Genomic DNA, 26,467 nt, shown 5'->3' on the forward strand with positions numbered 1-26,467 from the left:
ATGTCAGCTCTCAGACATGCACGCACACACACACACACACACACACACACGCCAGGGCTTGTCTGAGGCAAAGGGAGGGGAAACGTTATGACAGGTAAAGGAAGCTCCCCCGTGTTCAATGCTGCCTCCATGTTTATGTGTGTGTGTGTGTGTTGGGATGACAGAGGACTGCATTCATTATGCAGAATGAGATGTTTACAAAACACCTTTCTCACACAGATATCTACAAAAGACGTGCAAACACCTCCCCTCCGCGCACTCCCAGGGTTTGCGGGGAGAGTTGCCGCACTGCCGTCTCATTTTCATTTGTTGTATCTGGGGTGACAAAAGCTGCCTCATTAACTGAATTCTTAATAACCCGAGCCCAAAGAAATCTCTTCAAGACTTCTTTTATCTCTGCGTGCGTGTGTGTGTGTGTGTGTGTGTGCTACTGTGTGGGTAAGATTGCAATCTATCCTTTTCTTCAGACTTGTGTGTTTATTTATTTATTTTTGTTACGCACTGGTAATTTCAACTTTTCATTTGACCTCATAACCATCCTTTAGTGTCAGTCTAGAATATCAATCGTGGATGTTTCAGTCTTCGCCCGTGCTTGTGATTCGTTCGCTGGTCCTGTAAAATATTTTGAAAGCGGCGCAGAGCAGTGGGGTTGCATTTTCTCCCATAAACCAAATGACAAATTAGCGTATTCAGTACAAACATGACTCTTTCCTGTCATTAGGCATGGAACCAGGCAGCTAATGAATACATACTGGAAGTAAGAACGCTCTCCAGCAACAGCTGCTGTGTCTTAATAACCACTGTGAGTGTGTGCCTGTGTCAGAGCGTGTGTGTACACGTTTTTATATGTAAAAAAATCTGCAATATACATTCTCTTTTGCTGCCTGTGTGAGCTGAGAGCAGGCGTGCAACTGTGACACCACACAATGTGAGGATAAAAACCTTTTTTTACACTTTCACCAGTTTTAAAGAGAAGTAGGGAGCTCACTGTCGAGCGTACCTCCTTGCGGAAGCGTCACCAGCTTCCGGTGCTATCCCCCGTGGGCCCCGGGGGGCCATCAGAGACAAAAACAGTCCCACTTGGCCCAGCAAACTACAAAAGCATGCATTGTTCCTTGAAAGTATTTTAAACACATACCAGTGCTGCCTGGAAGGCTGCCAAGAGTAGAATTCCATCAGTGCTACCACCTCCCTAACACATGTTACTGCTAACCGCCACTCAGCCCCCAAGACATAGATGTAACACAAGATCTCTGCCAATGGATTCACTGGCAGACTGCACCGCTGAACAAAAAAAAAAAGGGCTAAGAGCCCAGGTATGTGCCACCTAGCTTCTGCAGAAAAATAAACCAGTAGCTCAAGCGCTAAACAAAGATTAGCGTCTCAAAAACTCCTGGCTAGCGTGTGACCTAAAGAGAAGACGCAAAACAATTCCAGCGTCCTTATACTAACCAGCCCATTTGTTTGGTGTTTCCAGATCATTTCTCTGATGGCCAAGCTTTTCATAAATGCAGAGGAAAATGTTTCCTTAAGCTAAATTGCCTCTTCGTTTTCTCTTAGCTCTGCTCGCTGGCAATCAGCATGTGATCAAAGCTCAGGAGCCTGAAACTTGTGATCAGGTTCGCCCAGTGGCAATCAACATCGGACAGACAATTGCACCCAAGCCAAATAAATTCATTATCACAAAAAAACTAAAAAGTTTGACCAGTTCTCTCCATTTCTTCATTTCTCTTTGCTGTTATTTAGTAAGGAGGGAAAAAGAGAACGCTGTGTGCATTGGAAATAATGCTAGTCTGCAGGTCACTTAATGCTCTTGCTTTCCATTTCTCTGACTCCCACATGTGCACGAACACAGAGTCACACACACTGATGTACAGTAAGTGTGTTTGATGTACAGGGTGAAGGTCAATCTGGAGTCCACAACTCCTCGACCTCTAATCGGTCTCTGTGTGTTCTGTGTTTGCCTCACTGGCTCATGCAAACACACATTCACAGGCTGCAACTTTATACCAAAATAAAAAAATAACCATGCAGTAAAATCATATTATTTACTTATTGAATGTATCACGTATTCTCTAAGCAACAGATACGTACTGTTTATTGTCCCAAGAAGTTGGAAGGTGCAGCTCACTTGTTTAATCAGTACAATTGCAGTGGTCTCCAGTAGGAATGAATGCCTTGTAAGTCATTTTCGGGGGGAAAAATTATAACGGCGCACCATTTCCAGGAACTAGCAGTGACCCACATCACAGCTGAGCTACAGAGCAGGTTTTGGAGTCTTATTTCCCGACGTTTGGACACCTCGCCTCGGATTGGACGACAGCAACACGACTATACCACTGACTTGCACCTTGGATGTTTTATCTCTGCAAATAACAAAAGCCTGGAAGAGTTCTACCAAGTGGTGAAGCTGCTAATGCTAACAGTTAGCTTCTGCTATCCAAAATGCTCTCTGCTGCTTCCTGAACGATGAACCAATGACAGCCTTCCCCTTGGTGAGTGAAGATGGGTGAGTTCAGGAATGTTAAATGACAGCATGACGTAGATCTGTCAGGCTTTTCCAATCCTGGAGTTTCACCGTCTGTTTTCTATCAGAAGCTGACGCAGGAGGTAGGTGTAGGAGACTATTTTCATGCTCAGCCTGCATGAAAAACTGATTATAATCAGAGATAATCATAAAAAAAAATGTTTTTGGTGTTCCACAGCTTTAATGGTCTGAAAAGCCAACTCACCTCCACCATACCATCATGCATCAGCGTTTACATTACCATTAAATGTGGACAACATCGCCGAGCCACTTCCTTCCTAACAACCATTTAGTGAGTCTAAGAGGAGCAGATTGTCTCTTCGTTCACAGGTGAGATTGACCAGATCACCCCGTTTCCGTTTACCGTCCTGCTGCTGATAGCAGACATCTCCTCCATGGACTCACAACAAGAACAGAGATAGTACCATACTAGGATGAAGACTGAAGACATGCCAACATGCTCTCAAAGTTGTATTAGCCAACATTTAACAGAAAGAAGCACAGATGTTTTCACAAACGCATCAAAGCACGGTCTAAAAAGTTTTTCAGAGCTGAATTTGTCATATTTAACCAAAACTAAAAAAAGACAAGAAATAAAAGAACGATGGTGCTAAGATGAGCGGCGATTGTTGCCAAGTTCGTTTTTCTTTTCTTTGTTCGCAAACGGACCAGCAGAGATGTGTTTATTAGAAGGAGTGAAGCAAAGGAAAAACATGAACATAGAAAGAGACTTAAGTGATAGACACAGCGATATGAGAGGCGAGGAAAATCTGTGACAGCAAGAACAAAAGAACAAGAGATGGAAGGGGGGGGGGGGTGATAGGGGAGAATCTAGACGAGCATAGTCGGGTTCAAATCACTAATTACACATTCCTGAGCTCGTGAAGGGGAGCATTGTTTTCCAGTTAGCCCCTTCCCTGTCGCATGGTTTTACTTAGCACAAAACAAAAGGTGCAAGGAACAAAACACAAGCCTAATACCAGGGCCTGCTAATGACAGAGAAATGGGAGAAATTATCCCTGTGGTGGATCCTCGTGAGAACATGGCTGGTGATGACTGGACAAAAGGAGTTCATTTACAAACCCTCACAAAATGGCAGACTGTGTCCTTCCTTCTTCAAGAGACGCATTCAAATAAATGTCGTCTAAAACCATTACTCATTGCTGCTCATGCATTTCCAAATATCATTTTCAACTGAGAAGCTAAAGAAAACCAAGAAAAGTCAGGGTTTATTCTGAGGAAAATGTGTAGCGTGCTTTGTGTGGACGAGCATCTACGCTGGAGTGTTACCTCTGCCAGGGGAAACAGAAGGAAAGCCCCTCTTCAGCAGAGCTGTTTTGCATATTGCCACCGGATATCAAATGCCTTGCAGCTGACCTACAAGATGGCACACTTGATCCCTCTCTCTTTACAAAAAAAGAAGACAATCTGCCATCTCCGCCTGCTTTAGACACCTGTATCCAAGCTCAAACATTTAATTAGCAACTGCATAGTCCAGAGCACACCCCGAGACCATCTGCTGAACTCCTAAACAACTGGGGTAACTGCATATTTGACTGATTGTACAATATTTAGTTTAAAGTCATAAAACCCAGAGTTGAGACTTGTCGTGACAGGATGGAGGACCGTACCTTTTAGTGCACGATCCACTGGAGAGGGCAACGCTGGGCAGAGTTACCCAGTTAGCACTGTTTGCCCAGGCCTCCGCCATCTAAAGGAAGGATATTGTTTTGCCCTGAAAAAGCCCGAGCCACAGTCCGCATACCAGCGTCCACTCAACATACCAATGGGCTCTTTGAAGATTACTCAAATGTTTGCCTTTGTCCCCCCCGCCCTCATCTGTCCTTACCCCTACTGCTAACCAACACTCCAGCCAAACTGAAGAGAAGACTAGAGGCCTGACCGGGAAAGGAAGAAGAAAATCTGGCCTATATCTTCACAAAACTGGGAAATCAATACAACGCTCAGCTGCCCTCAGATTCAAGATGTTCCTGTAGGAGAAGGGCAGGAAAGATGCCGCCGCGCTCCGGCGTCCACCGCGCTAAATCTGGACGCAAACAAACACAAATGACGACGTATGCATGCTAACACAAGTCTGCCATCGACTTGTTTACGCTTTTTAAAAGTCCAGCTCTCGTTATGATGCAAACAGAAACCGACATTTAGACGATATTTCCAAAAGGTTAATTTAACTAAATGTGTTGAAAACTCAAAGACACCCCCCCCCCCCCCCACACACACACACACACACATTAATCCCAAACAAGTAAGTGGGCTTTCTATCAGGTCTGTTTCAAAGCATTAGGGATTACCTCGCAGAAACTAAGCTGCTTGAACTCACAGGAGGTCAGCGGTATTGTGCTGCTGCAGAGATGGAAGGCCCGAGCTAGAGACGGAGACAGCAGGACAGGTCAGTTCTCTCTCTCCACAGCTCTCCAGCAACACCTCTAATTCCATCTCCCTCTTTCTTTCTCTCCCCCTTTTCAACCCCGTCTCCCTCTTTCACCGTATAATCGAATATCTCCCACTACTTATCTATTCACCGAGCACCTAATGGTTAAAATCAATTACAGCTGGTACGCTGAAATGCCGAATACTGGTACACATGCTGATAATGACACAGAGAGTGTGAGACGGAAATCGAGGGCCAGAACGAGAGTGACTTGGGATTGTTCCAAGGGAGTAGCACAATTACCTCCAATCGATTGATTATTGATTTGGAAGAGCGTTGAGGAGTATTTCAGTTCAACTTTGTCCATATCAATATCCTGATAGAATAATAAGAGTGGGAAGCATGATGGTGGTTCCTAGGGCTACAGTCGCATTTCATATCGCTGAACGAAGCTGATTTCTGTTTTGCAGAAAGGAAGCACATGTTTTAATGTCAGGTGATCTTAAAGATCGAATTAACTTTCACTAAATAATCCATCTGAAACCGCTGCCATGTGATCTGTGTGAAGTGGGCATGATCAAATCAATGCTTCAAACGCGGAGACTACGTGCCCCACGAGGTCATCGTCTTTGATTATCAGTTCCTTCTAAGATTGTGGTCTGGGTCCCAGCATGATGATCAAACCCCAAGTAGGGACAGGAAGAAGTTGGAGGTGCAAAGAAGAAGAAAGGTAGGTTGGAGACAAATGTGCATTTTGGTCAGGGTTACAAGAGTACCGAGGACGGGAGGGTTCAGACTGAAGAGGGACTGGACCAAAAGAGACAGAAAAGACAAACTCCTGCAAGTTTCTTTGTTCTTGCAACCCTGCAAAATTCCCTTCCTTCTGGTGGTCTGGAAGACACCGAAACCCCCCCCCCTATGTTTCCTCAGACTTCACATCTCTCGTCTACGCCACCCTCTCCACCCCCTTCTGCTATCGTTCCCATACCTGTCAGCCCAGATCTACTTCACAGTCCCCTGCACATGGACACAGCCCAAATGACCCACTGTGAGGGGTGGGAATGGTTATGAAGAGGATCACATCTGGCTGTTAATATGAGAAAACCAGCAGTGTCTGTTTCCCCGTCTCCCGCACACACACACACACACACACACACACACACACACACACACACACACACACACACACACACACACACACACCTTTCTAAAGGAAAAACAAAAGGGACATACATCATGGTCTCTAAGCCGTTTTCATCGGGGAGCCAAGAAGTAAAGGGGAGATGGGGAAGCTGACTTGGGTAATTAAGCATCATACATGACTGTAAGCCAAAAGCTGGATCAAAGCTGGACATCACACACACACACACACACACACACACACACACACACACACACACACCAATGCACTAGCGAGTCGCGACCATCTGGTAAAGGCGTTGGTAAGAGAATGGAAGCAACTCTTATTAATATCTATGAGGATTATTAGGAAGCAGGGTGAGGGCGGGGACGTCTCTCCCTCGAACACAAAGCTAAAGGCACACACACACACACACATGCACACACCTGCTTTTATGCTTTAATTAGCCACCACCCCCAGCAACCCGCCCCCTGACCTCTGAAAGATTTCCATTGTAATCTCCACGCAGGTGAAAGAGGAGACTATTTGACTAATCTGCTAACCGGCGTCTCTTTTCCTTAGTCAGAGAAAAAGGAGAAATCGGAGCAAACAGAAAAGCTTTCTGCAAAAAAATAATAAGAAAAAATAAAAGAAAATGGCTACAGCGAATTATTTTGCCTGCTCAAAGATGCTGTCCTTTATCTACCTATATCAAGCACTCAAGTAGCATCTAGTGTGAAGTGCCTGAGAAGAATCCCTTTTTGAAGAAAATCGAGACTTTAAGTCTCTGTGAGTGTAAGACAAGGGCACTGTTAGCAACAGAAAGTGTCTGGAACACGAACGGTAACCTGATAACCACTTTTGCTTGTCTACACCAGAATACCTCTCAAGTGTATGTCTGCATTGATATGTGTGCGTGTCATAAATGGTGCCATGCATTTGAAATGGACCCGGGTGCTTTTCTATTCTGGGGCCCGGCACAATGATATTTTATGCAAATCTATGGGAGTCAATCTCCTGTCCATTTCCCCATCACACAAGTCCAAATGACAGTCCAATAATTCGGGCTGCATATATATTGGGCCATTTGATTTTTAAATGAGAGGGAGCGCGGTTGACCCTCGCTAATAGCCAAGGCACAGCGGTGGACCTAATATCAGAGATGCACAAGCAAACCGCCTCCATTCAAGAGCAGAAAATTTCATTTGAGAAAGGAGGTCAGAGATTGAAGGAAATTAAATCAAATATTTTGACTTAAAGTAAAAAAAAGAACAAGATCAATCAGATAAATAAGACGTAGAAAACCCATAACTACAAACCCCTTTCGCTTTTTCCCCTCCTCCTATTAAAACCCTGGTTTAATTCCCCTACCCCATGATTCCAAGCCACGGTGCTGCCAAGAGGATCATAGGTAATGAGATGACCTATCTGCAGCTCCCCAGGGGTGAGACAGAGAGAGGGAGGGAGAGTAAAAGCCAGTCAGAGACTAAACAAAGAGAGGAGCTGACACACAGGTGGTGAAAGACAGTGAGATGGTGGGAAAGAGACATTTTCTACTCCAAATACATGTTTTTTTAATAAAGATGATTAAAAAAAAGAGTACCAAGGAATCTCGGCTGAAAGGAGACTGGAGGGCAAATATGGACGTGTAGGGAAGATGGAAAAGTGTAGTGGACCCCAAATGTCCATTTTCACAGGGATTATGATGGAAACCTAAACAGACGGGCAACTCTTGGAACAAAGGAGTGTAACATTTATTCAAACAGCCATCTGAGAGACAGGTACCATGACAGTGTGTACGCGTGTGTGTGGTCCTCAGCTGTATGCCACACTGACCATGAACATTCTCAACTCCTAATGACCCATGGGCAAGCGGCAGCCTAGATCCTAACCTCAAAGCTCAGTAGGGACACTCGCACACAAACACATATGTTCTCTCCAAACTAAACCCCCTACTTATCCAGGCAGCACTTTTGAATGGCACTGACAGATTTACTCCCGACTCAACGTGTGCGAAGGCCGATGTTTGTTTTTGAAAACCATAACGAAGCCATACATCATAATATTCAACGCTAGGCTAATGACGAGCCAGGGCGGCTATGGACACGCTGTACTGAAGTCCGGCAAATTAGGCTTTTGAAGTTGTTTTATCTCCAAGAAAGTTCTGTTCAGAGTTAAAACTGTTGAAACCAGGACCATTTACACGTCTTCTAGTTCTTCTCCAACAAAATTCTGCTTTTTCCATGTATGGCCAGTTTAATGCAGGGATTACATCACCGGCTGACAAATTCTGATATCATACTTGTCCATCAGCTCCGTGAAGGAGACGCACACGTACTGATGGGGATGTTTTAACTTCGGACTTCTCCATCTCCTGGGAGTGTTGCAAAACAATTCCCCACCAGGACAACAGAGGGCGTAGCACTTTCTGGGGTATCCTGCCACCATTAGTCGTGTATCCAGTCCACGATAGTGCATATGCTTTTGGTATTTCAGAGACTTTGTAACTCAGCTTCATCCTCCTCCGCCTCTTCTTGCGCTCGCCACCTCTAAACCCACGTTTCCCATCATTTCCGTCCACTAATAAAACTCTCGCTGTGTATCTTTATACTCCTTTACTCTTCCAGCTGCCCCGTTTGCCACTAGATATCGTTGGCTTCTAACTTTCTTTTTTTTTTTTTGAGGGGAAATGGTGGTCGTGGTAACTAATTTTAAGGAAGCAGTGTCCTGGCCAATCACAAACTTGCACTTCTCCTTCGCGTTTGACGGATGTTTAGAAAAGTGGGCTTGACTCTGTTCCCCCTCGCTCACCGGATGGAGAGCCCTCGCAACGATGGATAACGGTGTTGCGTGTCTCCGTAGATGGAGAAGAGCAAATTAGGCCTTTGAAGCTGTTTTATCCCCAAGAAAGTTCTGTTCAGAGTTAAAACTGTTGAAACAGGACCATTTACACGTCTTCTAGTTCTTCTCCAACAAAATTCTGCTTTTTCCATGTATGGCCAGTGCGTTCCTGCACCACCTGCTGTGCCCTGGACACCAGACAACTCAATGTCCGTGGACTGCTAATGTCATTTCCTTTTTACTCTTTCATAGTTTGAGGAGGGGAAAAAATGCACTTTATTCTCAATTCCCTTTGGAACTACTCAATTGCCGCTACAAAGGGGCCATAAAATCTCCTGAATATGCTTTTTGTTTGCATCTTCAAATAGTTTCCCATGCCATAAAGATATTCTCTGTTTCCACAGAGCCAGATGGTAAAGTCGTCAACACTTGGATCTTTTATGCGCTCGGCCAAGCTACCTCCATCCCCATGTGCTTTTCACCTCTGCCAATACATAAAAGGAGTGGTGTTTTTCTGGTCAAATAAAGACTTTTTTTTTCTTCCTCTGCTTTTGCTCTGCAGCTTACTCAGCTTTAGTTCTCTACACCTCTCTCTGCCTTACTACCACATGTCCAGAGGTAAAATATTGGAATTTCTGCCAGAGGCATTAAAAGCTTCATCTGTGGAACAGATTTGTTGAGGCCTGTGAAGTAGGGGGGGGGGGGGGGGGGGTACAGGGACGAACGGGTGCATTCAGGAGACAATGGAATGACCCTCACTTGCCTTCGCCAGACTACGGTTTGGATGTGTCTACGTTTAATTTTCCTTGAAAGCAAACCAGTGGCGGATCCAGGATTTATCTGTGTATGGGGCCATCAAGGGGCCACAACATTAAAAGAGGGGCCAAGTATTATTCCTACATCCTTACTAAGGTTTCACCCTGGACATTCCTATTTGGCTCATTAGAGCCCCTAGTGTTTGGACTTGGATTTGCATCCAACTATAATCTGATCATCGTGCAAATGACCAATGAGTGACAGGACAGGGGCACTTCAGGTAGCCAATCAGATTTCAGCAGGGACCAATGTTCCTGTGGCCCCGCCCCTAGAACCGACAATGACGCAAACAAATCACAATCTACAAACGCTTTCAGACAATCTTTATGGTTGCATTTCTGTGCAAGTGATTATGCTTTTTATGGATATGTATAGTGCCTCGCATGTCTAAAATTTAGCCAAAGCTTGTGTGCGTGTGTGTGTGTGTGTGCACGCACGTGCGCTCATGCACCAAAAGACACATGGAGACAAACTCAAGTTGTCCTTTTGACAACAAAACAATTCTGATTTGATTTCAACAGATGACGCTGATCCAATACGCTAGGACCTTAAGGTAGAGCAGTCAAATCAACAAGCAGCACGCTTGCTAAGAATTTCTTCATTTCCCCTTTAGGAGCAACATCTCCAAGTCATCTCATGCCAGGTTCGGCTTTTGCCAGAATGTTGACAATCTCCTGTTAATACGAACATCCTGTTGAAAGTCTGCTGAGACTGTTTCGCATATCCTAAAGAATGCCAATAAGCTTAATCCTGTTACAACTTGAAACCATATATAAGAAACCGTCAGAGACTTTCAAATGATTGGAAATCCTTAGAGATTAAAGAATCAAATGCATTCTGGGAAAAAAATAACAACAACAAAAATTAGTCGTCTAAGGTTTGGTGATTGGTGCACAAGATGCATCGTCAAGAGCGAAATCTTGAAAAATGTCAAGTAACCAAACGCAAATAATAAATGCACATCCACACTTCTCAATGCAAAATGTTGCATAAAGCTGGAAAAAAATTCCTCATTAACGTAATCCACTTGATCCTGTCTTGTAGGTCAAGGCATTGGAAATGTAATGGCATCCTGTTAAGCAGAAGGAGATGTCTGACAAACTAAATCACCCTGAGGAGACGAGAAAGATGCCAAATATTGGGCAAATTGAAATTTCTTAGCAGGAGACATTTATTGCCCCAGGTGTGACAATTTTAATTAGTTAATTAGTCCAGTCCTTTTGTAAAGGCATGGTTCACCAGAAAACCATGTTTTAATAATTATTTCTGATTATAATCGGTCACTCTGAGTTGTTCATGCAGGCTGAACATGAAAATAGTCTCCTACATCTATCTCCTGCATTAGCTTCTGATAGAAAATAGATGGTGAAACTCTGGGATTAGAAAATTCTGACAGGTCTGAGTCACACTGTCACTTAAAATTCATGGACTCACCCATCTTAAATCGCAATGAGGAAGGCTGTTTTTGTTTTTGCGTCCTGGAAACAGCAGAGAACGTCTCGGCTAGTTAAAGCTAATCGTTGGCATTGGCAACACCACCACACAGAAAAACTCCTCCTGGCTTTTGTTGTTTATGGATTTAAAACACCCACATCGCAAGTCAGTGGTAAAGTATTGCTGTTATCCAATCTGAGGCGAAATGTCCAAATATCAGGAAATAAGACTCCGAATCCATCTGTCTGCTGCAGCAGACTCGTCCATGTTCATCCAAGCAATTTGGGGCTTTTCTTGCCCTGAGTACGGCTTGCAAGGCATTCATTCCTACCAGAGAACACTAGAAGAAGAGGAGGAAGAAGAAGAAGAAGAAGAAGAAGAAGAAGAAGAAGAAGAAGAGATCTTTTCTAAAGCGCCTCTCAAAATAAAAATAACGAGGCACTTCAGAAAAACAAACAATGCAAAAATATAATTTAGAAAATGGTTAAAATATATTTAAAATGAGCAAAAAAATAGACAATTGTGATTAAAAATGTAAAGAAAGAGAGAGAGTGAACAGGAAAGAGGGAAATGAGTGGATCCTGAGGAAGGTGGAATAGGTGGGGAGAGCAGAATAAAGAGAGAGCGGTGAAGAAGGTCATACAAAACCAGCCTGAACAAGTGAGTCTTCAGCTGCTTTTTTAAGGAGACCACTGAGTCCACTGATCTCAGGCTGAGGGGGAGAGAGGTCCAGAGTCTGGGGACCACAGCAGCAAATGATCTGTCACCTTTGACCTTTAGCCTGGTGCTGCACAACCAGTAGGCTTTGCTCACTGGACCTCAGGGACCTGCTGGGAGTGTAGGGACTGAGAAGATCACCAATGTAAGATGGTGCTCGTCCATGTAAGGCCCTATAGACCAGAACCAGGATCTTGAAATGAACCCTGAAGTTGACTGGCAGCCAGTGGAGCTGGAGGAGAAGCGGGGTGATGTGGGTGTGTTTGGAGGACTTGGTCAGAAGCCGAGCACAGGCGTTCTGAACCACCTGTAGACGGTTCAGGGAGGTTCTGCTCAGACACGTGAAAAGAGAGTTACAGTAGTCTAAGCGTGAGGAGATGAAGGTGTGGATAACAGTCTCAAGTTCAGAGCGGGACAGAATGGGACTCAGCTCAGCAACGTTCCTGAGATGGAAGAAGGAAGAGCGAACAAGAGAACTGACATGAGAATCCAGGGTGAGAGCTGGGTCAAAGGTCACACCAAGATTCCTGGTGGAAGGTTTGGTGTGAGAAGAAAGCTGACCAAGAGAGTCTCTGACTTTGGGAACCAGCTTGTCTGGAGCACAGATGAGGAATTTCAACACTACAAACATATGGATTAAATGAGTTTCCCAACACCTTTAAGGATACTTCCTAAAGAGGTAAATTATGTCGCAACACTAACCACCAGCAAAATCCGATAGAAACAAAGTGTGTTTTCCTTTTTTAACATGCAAAATTAAAACGTTATGAAGGCAAACAGACCAGACTGCACTCACATAAGAACAAAATTCCCTTAAAAATCAATTTACACCAGGAGATACAAACACAACGTATACAAAGTTTGCTTTGCAGCTTCTGTTATGTACACACAGCTGGGATTAAAAAAATGAATAGCAACTTCTCTTGAACAAACCCTCATTGATCATCGATGATCTTCTATTTTTATTATTATAGAATCAACAAAAATATCTAATAAACCTACAGAAGATAATCAAACCTGTGAAGTATTTTAAAGCCACTGATGTGTGATAAAGAGGCTCCTGAGTAGGAAATGTAACCATATCCGATGAAGATCCTCTACGGCGCGTTCACAGTGACCTTTTCTATCTTTGTCATTCCATTCTCATGGGAAATTTTAGTCTGTGTGATGCTGCTGTGGGATGGGACATAAATATAAAAAAGCATGCTCTTTTTTTAATCAGCCTGCTTCACTGTCGAACTACATTATTATGTTTTTATTGTATTTTTTTACCTTGTAGAGGCGGACGGCAGACTCATGCCTCTGGTTGGTTGCGTGCAGTCTCAGTTTATCAACGCTGTTGCTGTAGTAATCACAGGCGTTGCATTTGAGGTGCACTGGGTTGCCAATGGCCACACACTTTAATCTCCACTGGTTGGCCTTGCCTCCCTCCTTGATGTGGGCCACCAGCTGGTGCTTCTGCATGTGCTTGTCGGTCTTGCAGTGCAGCTGAAAGTTGGCCTTCAGCTGAGTGTTGTAGTTGCAGAGCTTGCACTGGTAGACGTCACCCACCACGCAGCGCCACTCCTCCTCAGGCAGGGAGCGCTCTGCGTTGATGTGGGCATTGAGAGCCTCTAGGCTGTCGGTGGAGTAGCAGTTGCACACGGCACACTGGTACAGGCGAAGCGAGGGGTCACTGATAGGTGGCGACAAGGAGGAGAGGGAGGGGTCTGCTGAGGACATGCCTCCCATTCCACCTGAAGAAACCAGGGACAGATCGTCCGCCATCAGCTGGCCGCTGGCGAGGCGCAGCTCTGCTGATAGGTCATTGTTCACTACAGAGAAAATGAATGTAAACACAAATTAGACAAAAACAAAATCCCATTTAAGAAGCACATCTTACATGGCACAAAAATTTAGAATGAGGAAGAAAAATAAAGAAACACAAAGATCTAAGGGTGCAAACAGGAGGATTAAGAGTGAGGAAAACCATTCAAAAAGAGGAAAGACACTTTTGGAATAATTGAAATTAAGTGTGGAAAAAAAAAGTGTCTTCCATGCCGGCTTCAGTCACACAAAAGGATTTGTTAAAATAAAGCCTCACAGAGGACTACGGCTACTTGCTAAGTCTTGTCTATAAAAAAAGCCTTAATAGGATTGAATCAGGATCAATTACAATCATCCTTTTCAACTTGCTAACTCGCTCATCAGGTAGCTTTAATTACTGCTCTCAGCTATAGTGGCGCGACGGTTTTGGGGCTGTGGGCTTTTCTTGCACCCACACACAGATTTGAAAAGCAGATCAATGCAGGACACATGCGTCGCCTTTCTTCTGTCCGCCACACTTAGAACAAACAAACAGAGCTGGCTTTCATGTGAACGTAATTAACTTTCTCATTTGATCCCTTCATTGTCCCACTTTGGTCCATACCAAAGCTTTTTTCATTGTTTTGTTTGAGCTAGATTACATCAAAACGCGGCACACATCGAAGCAAATACGTCACATGAATACTTTTGATTCTTTTTTTATTAGAAACCGAACTAAAATGTTTAAAAACAACAAGCTTTTAATTAAATTTGTTGGCACAATAGAGAAAAATCTGCCACCGGGTACATTTATGGATGCATTCTGGCTCATAATCTCTGCAGGCGTGCATGCGTGAGTTTGCGTTTGGCCACAAATTCCTATTCAAACCTGTGTATATCTGTGCTCACTATGGGGAGCTGTGAGTTATCAGTGTAATTCACCGCGAGTACATCTGCTAGCTGGGCTGTGACCTCCACACTAGAGGAGGGAGTGGGTGTGCAGCACTGCAGGGTCATTGTTAAATCTCTCTCATTCCTACGGGAATCCGCTTCCTGCTGTTTGAGAGCATGTGTGTGTATCCGTGTTCTCTCCAGCATGAGAAAAGGTTGGTTGGTGTGTGTATTGCGGTGATGGTGGTTGTGTTCTTGGGGGGGGCATAAGTGTGTGTGTGTGTGTGTGTGTGTGTGGAGGGTGGATTAAGCTGACTTAAGAAAACTACAAATGGAAAGATTAAGAATAATTCTCATGTGGCATCTCATAATCATTTTTTAATCAGTGAGAGGGGTCAAAGAAAAGAGACAATGACAGAGGAACCACATGAGCACAGAGATAAGAGGGAAAGAAAAAGAGGAAGGGTAGGGGGCCGAGGCAAAACGGAAAAAAGGAAGGTGAAGGGAGAGAGATAAAAATGAAGAGCAACAAAGAAAACTGATAAATACTTGGATAAATTAGATTAAATTGTTCTTGTTGATTGTGTGTACGTCTAGTTTTAATCACCTAGGCCTGATCCCAGAGCAGCAGCCGTCGCAGGGTCCAGCTGAAAAGGGTTGATCATCATCTGAGCATCCGGCCCACCGTTGCCAGCTGGGTTCTCCAGTTTAACTCCAGCGAGACCCATGTTCTGAGCCAGGTAGTACTGGTAGAGCTCCGCCTCGGCCGGGGCCAAGCCCAGATGGAGGCTGTGCTGGATCTGCTTCATGTTCTGCTGCAGCAGCATCATGTTGTGCATGTGCTTCTCGCTGGTCATGTGGATCCGTAGGTTCCGTGCCACATTCGTCTCATAGTCACATACCTAAAGAGCACAAAGTGGATGTCAGACTCCGCTCATTCAAAAAAGAAAACAACACTACTTTAAAAAAGCTGTTGAAAATAAATTAAAGAAGAATCGTGACCATTTATCGAAAGTATTGAGGCCAAAACAACATTTTAATGGATGATGCCACAATTTTAACGATCACTAGAATGTATAAGGCCTTCAGTTTTATACCAGAAGTCAGATGATTTAGCTAAGAGAAAATAATAGACATAGTGACGCACGGAGAAATAACTGGCTCATTGTGTAGAAAGTGCAACAAACTAATTGGTATGTTGCTACCACATAGCTACAATGATGCCCTGTGTCCTTCATTACCTCGCAACGCCAAGTGGGCTTCTGTTTGGGCTTGGATGGCGATGGTGCGCTGCAGCCTCCACCGAGGCTCGCACTGGGAACAGGGTTGGTATGGTTGTGGTTGAACTGTGCCTCGGTGCCACCGTTCTGGAGTGTTTGAACGTTGTTCAGATGCTTATCCGACTGCATGTGGATGCTAAGGTTTCCTTTGGTGGTGGTTGAGTAATTGCATACCTAAAAGAAAAAGATGATTATATGAAATAATCAAAGCGATGCATGAAATACGTCAAACGCGTCTATCCATGGACGTAATTTGGGGGGGGGGGGGGGGGGGACAGGGGGGACATGTCCCCCCCACATTTTCCAAAGTCAAGTTTTGACCCCCAGTACTTTTTACCATCCAAAAACAATATTACGCTATATTAAATTGAAACTGGTTGAGCTCTAGGACCAAGCGGAAAACAACCGTTTGTGTTGAAGCCTGTTTCCCATTAGAGCATACTGTAAAGATACACCCCCCCACCCACCCACCCACCCCCACTTCTAAAGTGAAAATTACGTCCATGCGTCTATCACAGGACGTCCAAAACTTGTCTGACGTGTGATCCTGCACTGAAATGCACAATTTCTTAAACCGTTTTATTATTAAACGCTGGATTTTCAGACACCATTGCTGTCTTGTTATTCATTTGCTAAACTGGACTAATGCCTGTGGCTGAAAAACTGCTCATTGGCATGCAGTATAGATTGTACAATAAATTTCCACTCTGCTTATGTGATATGGGGAGATTGAGGCACATGGCAAACCATCATAAAAATGAATAGCACACTAAAAAAATGAAGAAGCTAATTCATTAAAAAAGAACCATAAAAGTTTGTGTTTTACTTTGAAAAAAATCTGAGACAAAAGGAAAAGACGAAAAGTTATTCAAAGTTAGAAATAAGAAGTGGACCGACCTCACAGCGGAAAGGCTTGTATCCACACGTATAGCTTTCGCCTCTAGCTAAACGAGGGTGAGGCTGTCCCGTGCGGCAGTACGCACATGATCCACCAGATTCTGGATGTTTCTCCTTCATGTGAGCATCCAATGTTTGCTGGTACTTGTAGTGCCAGTTACACTTTGGACACTTGAGTGTCTTGCAGGAGTTGCGGGAATGCATCATTGTCATATGCCCTCCTAGAGACCGCGACGATCCCAAGACTGTGTCACATTTGGGGCACTCCACCCCACTGCCTGGGGATCCTTCACCTGGACCAGGGGTGCCAGGTGTCCCTGGAGTTCCAGGTGTACTGGGGTTTCCTGTGTTGTGATGTAGAGGTCCAGGACTCTCATCGTCTCTGCGCAACATTAACATGTCAAGTGGGTTGGAGGACAGTGAGGACCCATCCCGTCCCGTCAGGCCTTCACTTGTAGAATCATTGCTGCTCTCCCGCTCTCTGGCAGCAGCCAGAGAAGTGGACAAGAGGCTCTTCTCCATCTCCATCTTCTCAGACACAGGCAGTGAGGAGGAGGAGGAGGAGGCAGGGCCTTTACTGTCATGTTTTAACTTAAGCACATTGTTGGAAAGAGGGGAAATACTTTGGTTTAAGAGAGGGAAATCTTTGCTACTGGTGCAGTCAGCCCCCAGGCCCGTCACTGCCATGTTCAAGGCCTGCTCCTCCTCCTCATTTGCCTCCATCTCTACTCCTCCACAAATTGAATAATTGTCCTCATCCTGTTCTGGACTTTCCTCTCCAATCGTACCGGGCTCCCGCTTAATCGGCAGGTACTGGCTCAGGTCCGGCCCATTGGGTTGCAAAGTGCATGTGTCCTTTACGTGGCCTTTGCAGTCACCATCAGAGTTCTGACTTTCCAGGCTGCCACCAGTGGCAGCAGCAGCAGAGCTCCCGCTGGGGGATCTGCGGGCACCAGCCCCTCCCCCGAGGTTTGGGTTGGTCTCAGCCTTTGGCATGTTTTGGGTTCTGGGGGTTTGGTCAGTAGAGGAGCTGCTGGCACTGCCCTTCAGGAAGGCAAAACTTGCCTGAAGAGAATCTGTATTCTCCCCACTAGAGTGGAAAGAATTCCACAAGCCTCGGAGTCCCGTGTCTGGCCCTAGGAAGTTGGCAGGTGAAGGAAAATGGGGTAGCACAGCGTTTGGGGGTTTTTTTGGTTCCAGAAAGCTTATAAGAGGTTCTTTGTCCTTGCCGATGCCCTGGATGATGGCAGAGACATGCTTGTTGCTCAGCAGCTTCTGTTCCTGCTCATTCAGGGTCATGCGGTGGTCATGGACAGCATGTGTCACGAACGAGCGGCTGTAGCCAAAAGACAGCTTGCACAGGAAACACATCAGTACAGGCTTCCTCCGCCCATCAGCCACACAGCCCTCAAACTTAGACAAGTCCACATTGTTGGGGACATCTTTGGACACACAGGAGTTTTTGGCTGCACCATCCGCCGTCAGATAGTCCCTGTCATTCTTATGGCGGAGGTCATAGACACGGAAACTGTGCAACACAGGACCAGCGCCCGACAGCCCTCCAGCTGAGGTATTTGGGAAGGAGGGGTGGTCGGACGCAAGGGATTTATTCCCAAGGGATGAGGCGATGTGGAAGGTGTTGATGATCTGAGGGTAGAAGGACATGGGTGCAGCGGGCTGCTCGAGACGTTCCCTGCCTGGGCTCAGGCCACTTTGACCGCTGTTGCCCTGGGCATTCGGGAAGGTCTGGGGGGACAGCAGGCCTCTAAATTGAAGAGCCCCCGAGAACCCCCCCTGGTTGCCACGCTGCTCTTTGGAGTCCTCCAGGATAAAGGCAGAGCCATCGGGCTGGTAGATGATCTCACCACACAGGTTCTCCACATCACTATCCTCTTCCATCTCACTGTTCATATCGCCTAATTCTGCAGCACCCACCTCATGGTCTCCTTCATCATCACTCTCTTCCCCTATCATCCCTTCCATCTCCTCATCTTCCTCATGATCTCCAGCAATAGGCAAGCGGGCATTAGGGCAGTGGTGCTCCATATATTTTTGTAAACTGGAGAAGGAATTAGAACATTCGTTGCAGGGGATCTCCTTTGCCGGTGCCACAGGGGATGTGGCAGGGGCAGAACAGTCCGAACCCAAAGCTGCTCCTCCTCCTCCTCCTGGTAAAGTCCCAGTAACTTTCCCTTTGTTACTGGTAGTAAAGCTTTCTCGCCGACTCTGCTCAGATGCAGGATCGATGTTCGCACTGACAGTGGTGGGGGTAGCAGTGGCCCGAAGTGGGCTCAACACAGGCCCTCCATGGCCGTTCTCTGGCTCTCCGGTGGCAAAAGGAGACGACTGGTTGTTGTTGCCATTGTTGCTGTTTGGGACAGCGGTCTCCACAGAGACAACCGAGTTGTCCTCAGCAGCAGCGTCCAACCTCTGGCCACCATATTCCTGCTGCCGTGACGACACCATAGGGGGAGAGTCACAAGTTGCCATAGTAACCACTACATAGGGATCTCATCTCATCCAGCCCAGCAGGGACCTGATAAAAGGAGAAAGACAAAAAAATACATTAAAATCTGTTTAGAGAGTCACGTGTAATTCATAATTATGAAACATTGTTGAAATCTAAATCCTACCAACAATACAAGCCTCAAAGCAATTTAGTTTAGGTCAACCGTATCTACAAAAGTATCATCACCTCTTCATTTATTGTACTTTAGCCTAAGTTTTAGTTATTTTTATATTCTGCCCAAAGGAGAGGCAATATGTGTCTCTTATTGATCCCAAAAACCAAATATATTGCATAAAACTAGAACTTAAAACCTTTAGAAACAATGCTCTTAGATGCGGAAAGGCAGAACGCAAGTGCAATTCTATTTATTTTGGCGAATTAACCGAGAAATCAAAGAATGTCTCATTTCAATAAATTATTATCTTTTTTTTGTTTTGTTTAGTGCAGCAAAGGAAAGAAAGAAATAGTCACACTGAGAAAAAACACATCAGTGGACGGGCTTCCATGAGGAATGATGTTTGGAATACCAGTGAGATGCTATCAATCCTGGGTGGCAGACCATCTTTCAACCCCTCTCTGCCTCTATCTCCTGGCTTTTCACAATAAGGCAAAAATGCTAAGGTACCCGCAAACACACAGCAAATGAATATCCTCTAAAACGCACAAGAAAACATGTTCAAGCTCTAAACTTTTAAGTTTAGGAGCAATCACTCCATCCTAGCTCAGCTAAGCACAACAAATAAGGAGAAGCTGATACAGTACCCGCATGTTTTAGATGATTTCGTGTAAATGAGCCAACATTAAAAGAAAGCTATAAAGAGCCATGTTAACCTTTGACCCAGTCCACTTGCTGCTCAATTCCCTCCCTTTTCTGCACTGCTTTTTCCTCAAACTAAGCTACAAAGCAATTAGAGGATTAATCCACAACAATCCAGGGCTAAACAAAGCCGGTGGGAGGGACGGTAAAAGCGTGAGGAATGAAATTAAAAAACAAGCACAAAAAAAAAGTGAATGTGAGCATGTGTGTTTTGACAGTGCATGAATGTGCAAGCGCTCCAATCGGGTTTTAATCTGATATATCCCAGAGATGATTCCATGGGACTAGTAGCAGATAAAAAGGGAGAAATTAAGTTTTCTCTCGGTTTGTTCATCAGATTAAATAAAAAAATATCACTAAGGAGAAAATGAATTTCTGTGCTTATCAGTTGATAGCAAATGTGTGACACGTACATGATAAAATCAATTCCCAGGCATAAAACTCAGACCTGGAGGTCATTTATTTGCAAATAATATAAAATTAAAGTATTTTAAAAAGGCTTTTGCTTGTTTTGCTCGAGGCAAACATTCAGACGGTTAGCTGTGGTCTTCTGGAGCACACACCTCCATATGCAAACATGTGTTTTCATGTTAACTCTAATTGTAATTGCACAAACATTAGCAACAATTACCCTGCATTTTGAGCAAGGAGATGAAACGGGGGAAGCAAACAACAAATATGTGAAAATAAAAGCATGCACGCCCTTCTGAGTAATGCACGTATTCATCTGTAGAAGCTAGGGGTGGTAGGAAAGAGTAAAAAGTACTTTTTAACATGACATTACCCCTCTGTTTTAGTTACATGGTACCAGAATACAGTTATTGCTGTTTGACATTGGTATAAATCCTTAAAACTCTCATCCAGCAGCTGCGATCCAAAGGCCTGCGTTCCGTGTGATTTTGCGGGTAAAGCTGCTCAGAAGCGGTGGGTTCGAGGGCTAATGCGGCACATGCGACGGGATTTACGGCTTGTCAGTGGTGTCACTTTGCCGCTTATTTCATTGGGGAGCAACCCCCTTTGAATTGTAGCTTGGACATAAAACACTGTGCTTTATGAATTATGCATCTCTTTAAGAATGGAATTATGTCTCCTGGTTAAGCCAGTGTGTTAAACACTTGGCACTGACACATCCTCCCCCTAACGCTAACAGGTTAAGAGCTGTTTACATGTGTTGCGCCTGCCAACAATAACATAACCGTCCATTACTTTTGTTACCTCCGACTCTAATGGAACCCATTAGCGACGTCTTAAATTTATGCGTTTTTGCTTCGGGTTGCGACTGCATCGCGCATTAAAGTCTTTTTTTTCAGACAAAATTATTATAAAATACTTAAAATACAAGTGAGAATCCTTCGTATGCCTTCACACCTTTCTCAGCAGCACTTGTCCTTCTTTTAAGGTAAATCATATTACTGCTAGCTAAAAACATTCCTCCTTCCACCCCCCCAGGCTTCCTCCGCTCTGCTAACCAACCAGGCTACTTCCATTTTCAAGGGAGACACAGACAGACAGATACATGGAGAGAAACTAACAATGAAGGGTTTTCCACACCACAGAAACAGTTCCCGTCTTTTAACAGGAGAACAAAAGAGGTGGCCTGAGCTGCTCCTACCTCTGTTTTTTAATTAAGCATGTCCCCTTGCTTTCACACGTATGCACACGGACACAGGCGGACAAACACACACCCACACACGAGCACGCACAGGCAGAGACGGACACACATAACATTAAGGTAATTAAAGTGGCAGATCAGATCTAGTGAGGGGCAAACAATAGCACAGGAATGCCTGCTTTGGACACTGCAAGTTGTGATGGGTGAAAAGCGGCAAAGAGACTCCGTAGTCTTTTGTTTTTCTCTGCCCGCCCCTTTGCTCTCTTTCCCCATCCCTCCATCTGCTTTCCAGGAGACCCCTAAGAGGCAGTCTGGGTGAAGGAAGGGATTCCTTCTTTGTTTATTTGGGACTTTTCATCTTTCTGCCTCGCTCTGGGTCAGTAACCCTAACCCTAACTACGAGTTACAAGCCTAATCATAAGCAAGTCACTTGTGGACTACAAATTTGATCGAGCCTCCGTCAGTGAAATAAAAGTGCTGAAACGACAAAACGCTCCGACAGCGTGCCAACATTTCAGACCTGAGCAATTGAGCAGGGGGTGATGTCAGAGTCTCCTCCCATTTTTGTTGTCTTGTCAGACTATCAGGTATTAGCCGGAGCAGCAGCCTGTTATATGTCAAGCCTGTAATTGCAGTGTCGCCACACGGCCGTCTTTGTTTACAAAGGGATCTGCTGGGTTCAGATTCCTCATCTCCGACTGTCTGACATTTTAATGCAAAGGCAGCAAGTGCTATTAATATACCGGCGAATATTTACAGTGGTTGTAAACACAGGAATTAGACGCATCCTTGGTCTGTTATGTGGTTCAGATTTCTCCAAATGGTTGGTGCAACGTCTACTGAGCGGTAAGAATGCACCCAGAGTGAAGTTTTGAGCAGGAAAAGTCAAACAACAAAGTCATTGGACAGCACGGAGCTACAACCATGTGTCCATTCCTTTCGGGTCGGGTCTCCCGGAAGGTTGGCTCTATCCCTGCATGTGGCCCCCTCGGTCTAACACCAAATCTTCTATCAAAATGTCACATAGCGTTAGCGAAAGAACAAGGGGAGAGACGGCATGAAAGCCCCTGCATCTATCTCCCACTGCCAGCACCGTGAATGGGCCTGCTCTGCACTAATTAGACCTGTTTGTTTGTTGCCGTGCAGAAAAAAAATAAATAAGTGAAGGGATGAAAAACGAGGTGGATGAAGGTGGAGGGGAATTATCTTCTAGCTCACAATGCAGGAGAAGCTTCGGCTCCCATCAGAGAGCAGCGATGCACAAACACACGTGCACACAATCACGGAAAAAAGAAAGGAAAGAACGGAGAGGAGAGTTCCAAAGGGGCTTTTGCGTGACCAACTGTCTTTTGTCTTTCCAACCTCATGGGGGGGGGGGGGGGGGGGGGGGGGTAATGCAGCCCTTGCTTGTTGCCTGGAGGCGTAATATTAGACACAAGTTTGAGTAGGATCTTGCTAGTTCCCCTCACACCCTTTTTCTGTCTGCCTGTCGTCTTCCTTATGTCTCACTTGTGAGCAAAGGCCTTCATTACCAAAAGACACCTGATCATTATTGCACGGCACGGCCCAGACACCTACAGCGCCACGTCATTTAGCACAGGAACCATGTTGGACAAATTACCCTCCCTGCTGCATGGCTTTAAGCAAACTCCAGAATCCAGATTTTATTCTGCATGATCAATGATCTTGGACAGTAGACTGAAGCAAAAGTAGAAAAAGGAGTGAGGAGGGGAATGCAGAGGACAGAAGGGGCTTTTATCCTTGTCTTTTCTCAGGTCAGGTATGCAGGTTCTACCCCGACGGCCGATGACAAGTAAATTGGTTTCATTGGTTGCTCAGGTAACTTTAGACCCAACCGGCCCCCAGGCTCACACCTGATATTTCATTGTTGGGTTTAAAACAGGAGGATGAAAAGGAAAAAAGTGACAGATTAAATAATTATAGCCAACAAAAGACGTATAAAGCTGTATGCAAACATATGCAAAAGCCCAAATGGGAAAAAGCTCGTTGAACCCAGGGGCTGTGTTGCTTTATTTCCTCTTCAACTAAACATTGTTTTCTAAGTTTGATTTTACGTCCGATAACAGATGTAACTCCAGCCAAACAGACCAGAACGCCTCGCTTTCCAGAAACCGCTGAGACGCACCCCCTCTGACAGTCTCAGCTCCGTTTATTTCCACAAGTTTTTCATGGTGACACTGGTGTTTATCCTGGGTCGGTGTCAGTGTTTATCTGCTGCTAGTACAGCTTCATAGAGACAAAGTTTACCGGATTAAAGACAACTTTGACTGGATTTACCATTCTTACAAATGGACTTTGGGCTTACGCAGTCCAGTCTAAATATATGCACAAGCCTCACGCCTTTGAAGAAGCTAAATTTCAAGCTAAACTCAAACTGAAACATCAAAATAAACAGTCAGACTGTGCTGGGTCACAGTCACCACTTACTGCCCGTGCTAAAGATTTTCCCACCATCAAAGGGAAAGCCAATCTACATAGCTAATGCCTCCACTTCTTTTTCCGTTTTCCCCTCCCTTTGCTCAAACACCAAAGACTGGGGAGAGTAAAAAAAAAAAAATGGGGATTTTTCTTTTGCCGACAATCTGGAAACACTCTTGAGTTAATTAGGGTTGATTGGAAATGAACCGCACAAACAAAGGGCAGCCTATGTCCTGACTATTACTACCATGCACAGATGCATGCGCGTGCACACCAAAGCCAACTCAGGAGTGCACGGCGGGAGGCGTTCAACACTCTGGACTCATCCTTACACTTTTGTTTTTTAACCCTCACCCCCACCCCGTCTTCTCCCAAAAAAAAGAGAGAGAAGGGGGGGGGGGAAACTTTGAGCTGAAGAATGTGTGACGACCTCCACTACCAGGGAGCACAATGTCCAGCCCCCGATGCCACAAAAGGCAAGAAGGTAATTAAGTTTGAAAGAAGTACTAACACAAACAATGCGCCAGTGTTCATGGGGAGGGATATATGTGTGTGCATGTTGGGGGGGGGGGGGGGGGGGGGACTGTGGAGCCATTAACATTCACTGGATGGGTGAAAGAGAGGAAGGAGGGCAAAGGGGAACTGAGGATGGCATTCTGCCGCTTTCTCTGTCCCAGCACGACTTGTCCGTTCACTCTCTTTATTTATCCCCCTCATTTTTTCTCTCAAACACTCTTAACATCTGGTGTGGACACATCAACCCCCCTCGTGCATAACGCCTACCTCCTTCAACCGTCACACTTGTCTTTACAGGTCAAGTTCACTTAGAAACAGTTTAATAGTAGAAGCTAACCGTTAGCATTAGCAACTCCACAACATGGCAGAACTCCTTCAGGCTTGTGTTAAATGTGGAGATTAAACTGAAGGCAGCGGAAGAGTTGTGTCAGCCAATCAGGGTCAAGATATCCGGATATCAGGAAATAAAACTCCACATTCTGCCGTATTCTGCTCCCCACTCCTCTGGCTAAAGCCTGATTTATGCTTCTGCGTCAGTGCGGAGACACGCAACGCCATTATCTGTCCTTGCGTAGGGCTCTGGCAGACACGCAAGTACGTACGGAGTCGAGCCCACTTTTTTAAACATCCGTCGAACGGGACGGATTACGCAAGCTTGTGATTGGTCAGGACGCCGCTGTTGTTTACAGCACCACCATTGCAAAGAGAGCCGAGGATGAGTAGCAGCAGACACGGAGAAGCTTGAAGAACACCTCGCGAAAAAACTCTAAAAATATGAACGTATAATCCTCCCGTGACTGGAGGAGTGAAAAGATGCGCAGCAAGCGTTTTATTTGTGGACGGAAATGACAGGAAACGTGGGTTTAGAGGTGGGGAGCGCATGAGGAGGCGGAGGAGAATGAGAGACAAATATGTCCGTGTTAAAATGTCTCTTATATACAAAAAACACAATATAAACACACTATCTTGGACCGATACATGACAGGATACCACAGAACAGCGATATGCCCTCTGTTGTCCTGCCGGGCAACTGCTTTGCAACGCTCTCCAGGTGACGGAGAAGTATGAGAGCAAAACGCTTCCGTCAATCCGTGCGTGTCTGTCCCTTGCGGAGCTGATGGAGAAGCATAAACAAGGCTTAACTTCCGACTTTCTGAAACAGGAGCGCCATAACTTTTTTCCCCACAGATTGACTCACAAGACATTTATTTACACTAGAGATCGCAGCAAATCAGTTAAAAATGAGTGAACTTGGTCTTTAATGTCCAACTCTCGATTGGAGGGCCAAATGTTTGGTGAACTCACGCATGAGAACACAACAGGCAAACAAAAATATGGTCACCACCTGAAATGTCTAAGAACAAAGTAGATGACCAGCCCAACACATGTCAACACACACATTTAAACTTATGCAGACCCACAACACACTGGGAGCTTTCATCTTTTCTCACTACATCTCCAGAACAGCAGTTTAACTCAATTAGCAAAGAATGTAATTTATTTACAGACTCCAAAGTAATTTGCAACACACACACACACACACACACACACACTGATTTACACAGTTTAAGCAAACTGTCCCTCTCCCCACGTGGTATAGGAACTAAGAAAGAAGTATTCATTGCTCATGCATGTGTGTTAGTCCCCGTGTGTATGTGAATCACAGTGTGCGGCTGCGCGAGTGTGTGCACGGTGTGTGTTCGGACAGCGGAAAGATCATGAGACACATTTACGTCAGACGAGTGATTCAGACAAACCACTGCTAATTTCAACTAAGGGTTCTTCTGAGGCAGAGAGGTTCAGAAATAGTGACAATAGATGAAGAAGTAGGATGCAAATCCCACTTCCCGTGTGTGTGTGTGTGTGTGTGTGTG

General features: G+C 45.0%; 1 protein-coding gene across 3 annotated transcripts in view; it reads right to left on the minus strand.

Moving 5' to 3' along the window:
• The window catches only part of zfhx4 (zinc finger homeobox 4), an 83,586-nt gene that overhangs the window by 40,759 nt on the left and 16,360 nt on the right, over positions 1-26,467 (minus strand). For all 3 annotated transcript variants that reach the window (XM_015955388.3, XM_015955387.3, XM_070553376.1), the window contains exons 2-5: positions 16,701-19,236; positions 15,765-15,977; positions 15,131-15,425; positions 13,120-13,661 (exon numbers count right to left, since the gene is read on the minus strand). In XM_015955388.3, coding sequence (XP_015810874.3) covers positions 13,120-13,661; positions 15,131-15,425; positions 15,765-15,977; positions 16,701-19,190 — 3,540 coding nt within the window. In that variant the 5' untranslated portion in view covers positions 19,191-19,236. The remainder of the gene's footprint in view (positions 1-13,119; positions 13,662-15,130; positions 15,426-15,764; positions 15,978-16,700; positions 19,237-26,467) is intronic.

Source organism: Nothobranchius furzeri, chromosome 7, assembly GCF_043380555.1.
Source record: "Nothobranchius furzeri strain GRZ-AD chromosome 7, NfurGRZ-RIMD1, whole genome shotgun sequence".
Lineage (NCBI taxonomy): Eukaryota > Metazoa > Chordata > Actinopteri > Cyprinodontiformes > Nothobranchiidae > Nothobranchius > Nothobranchius furzeri.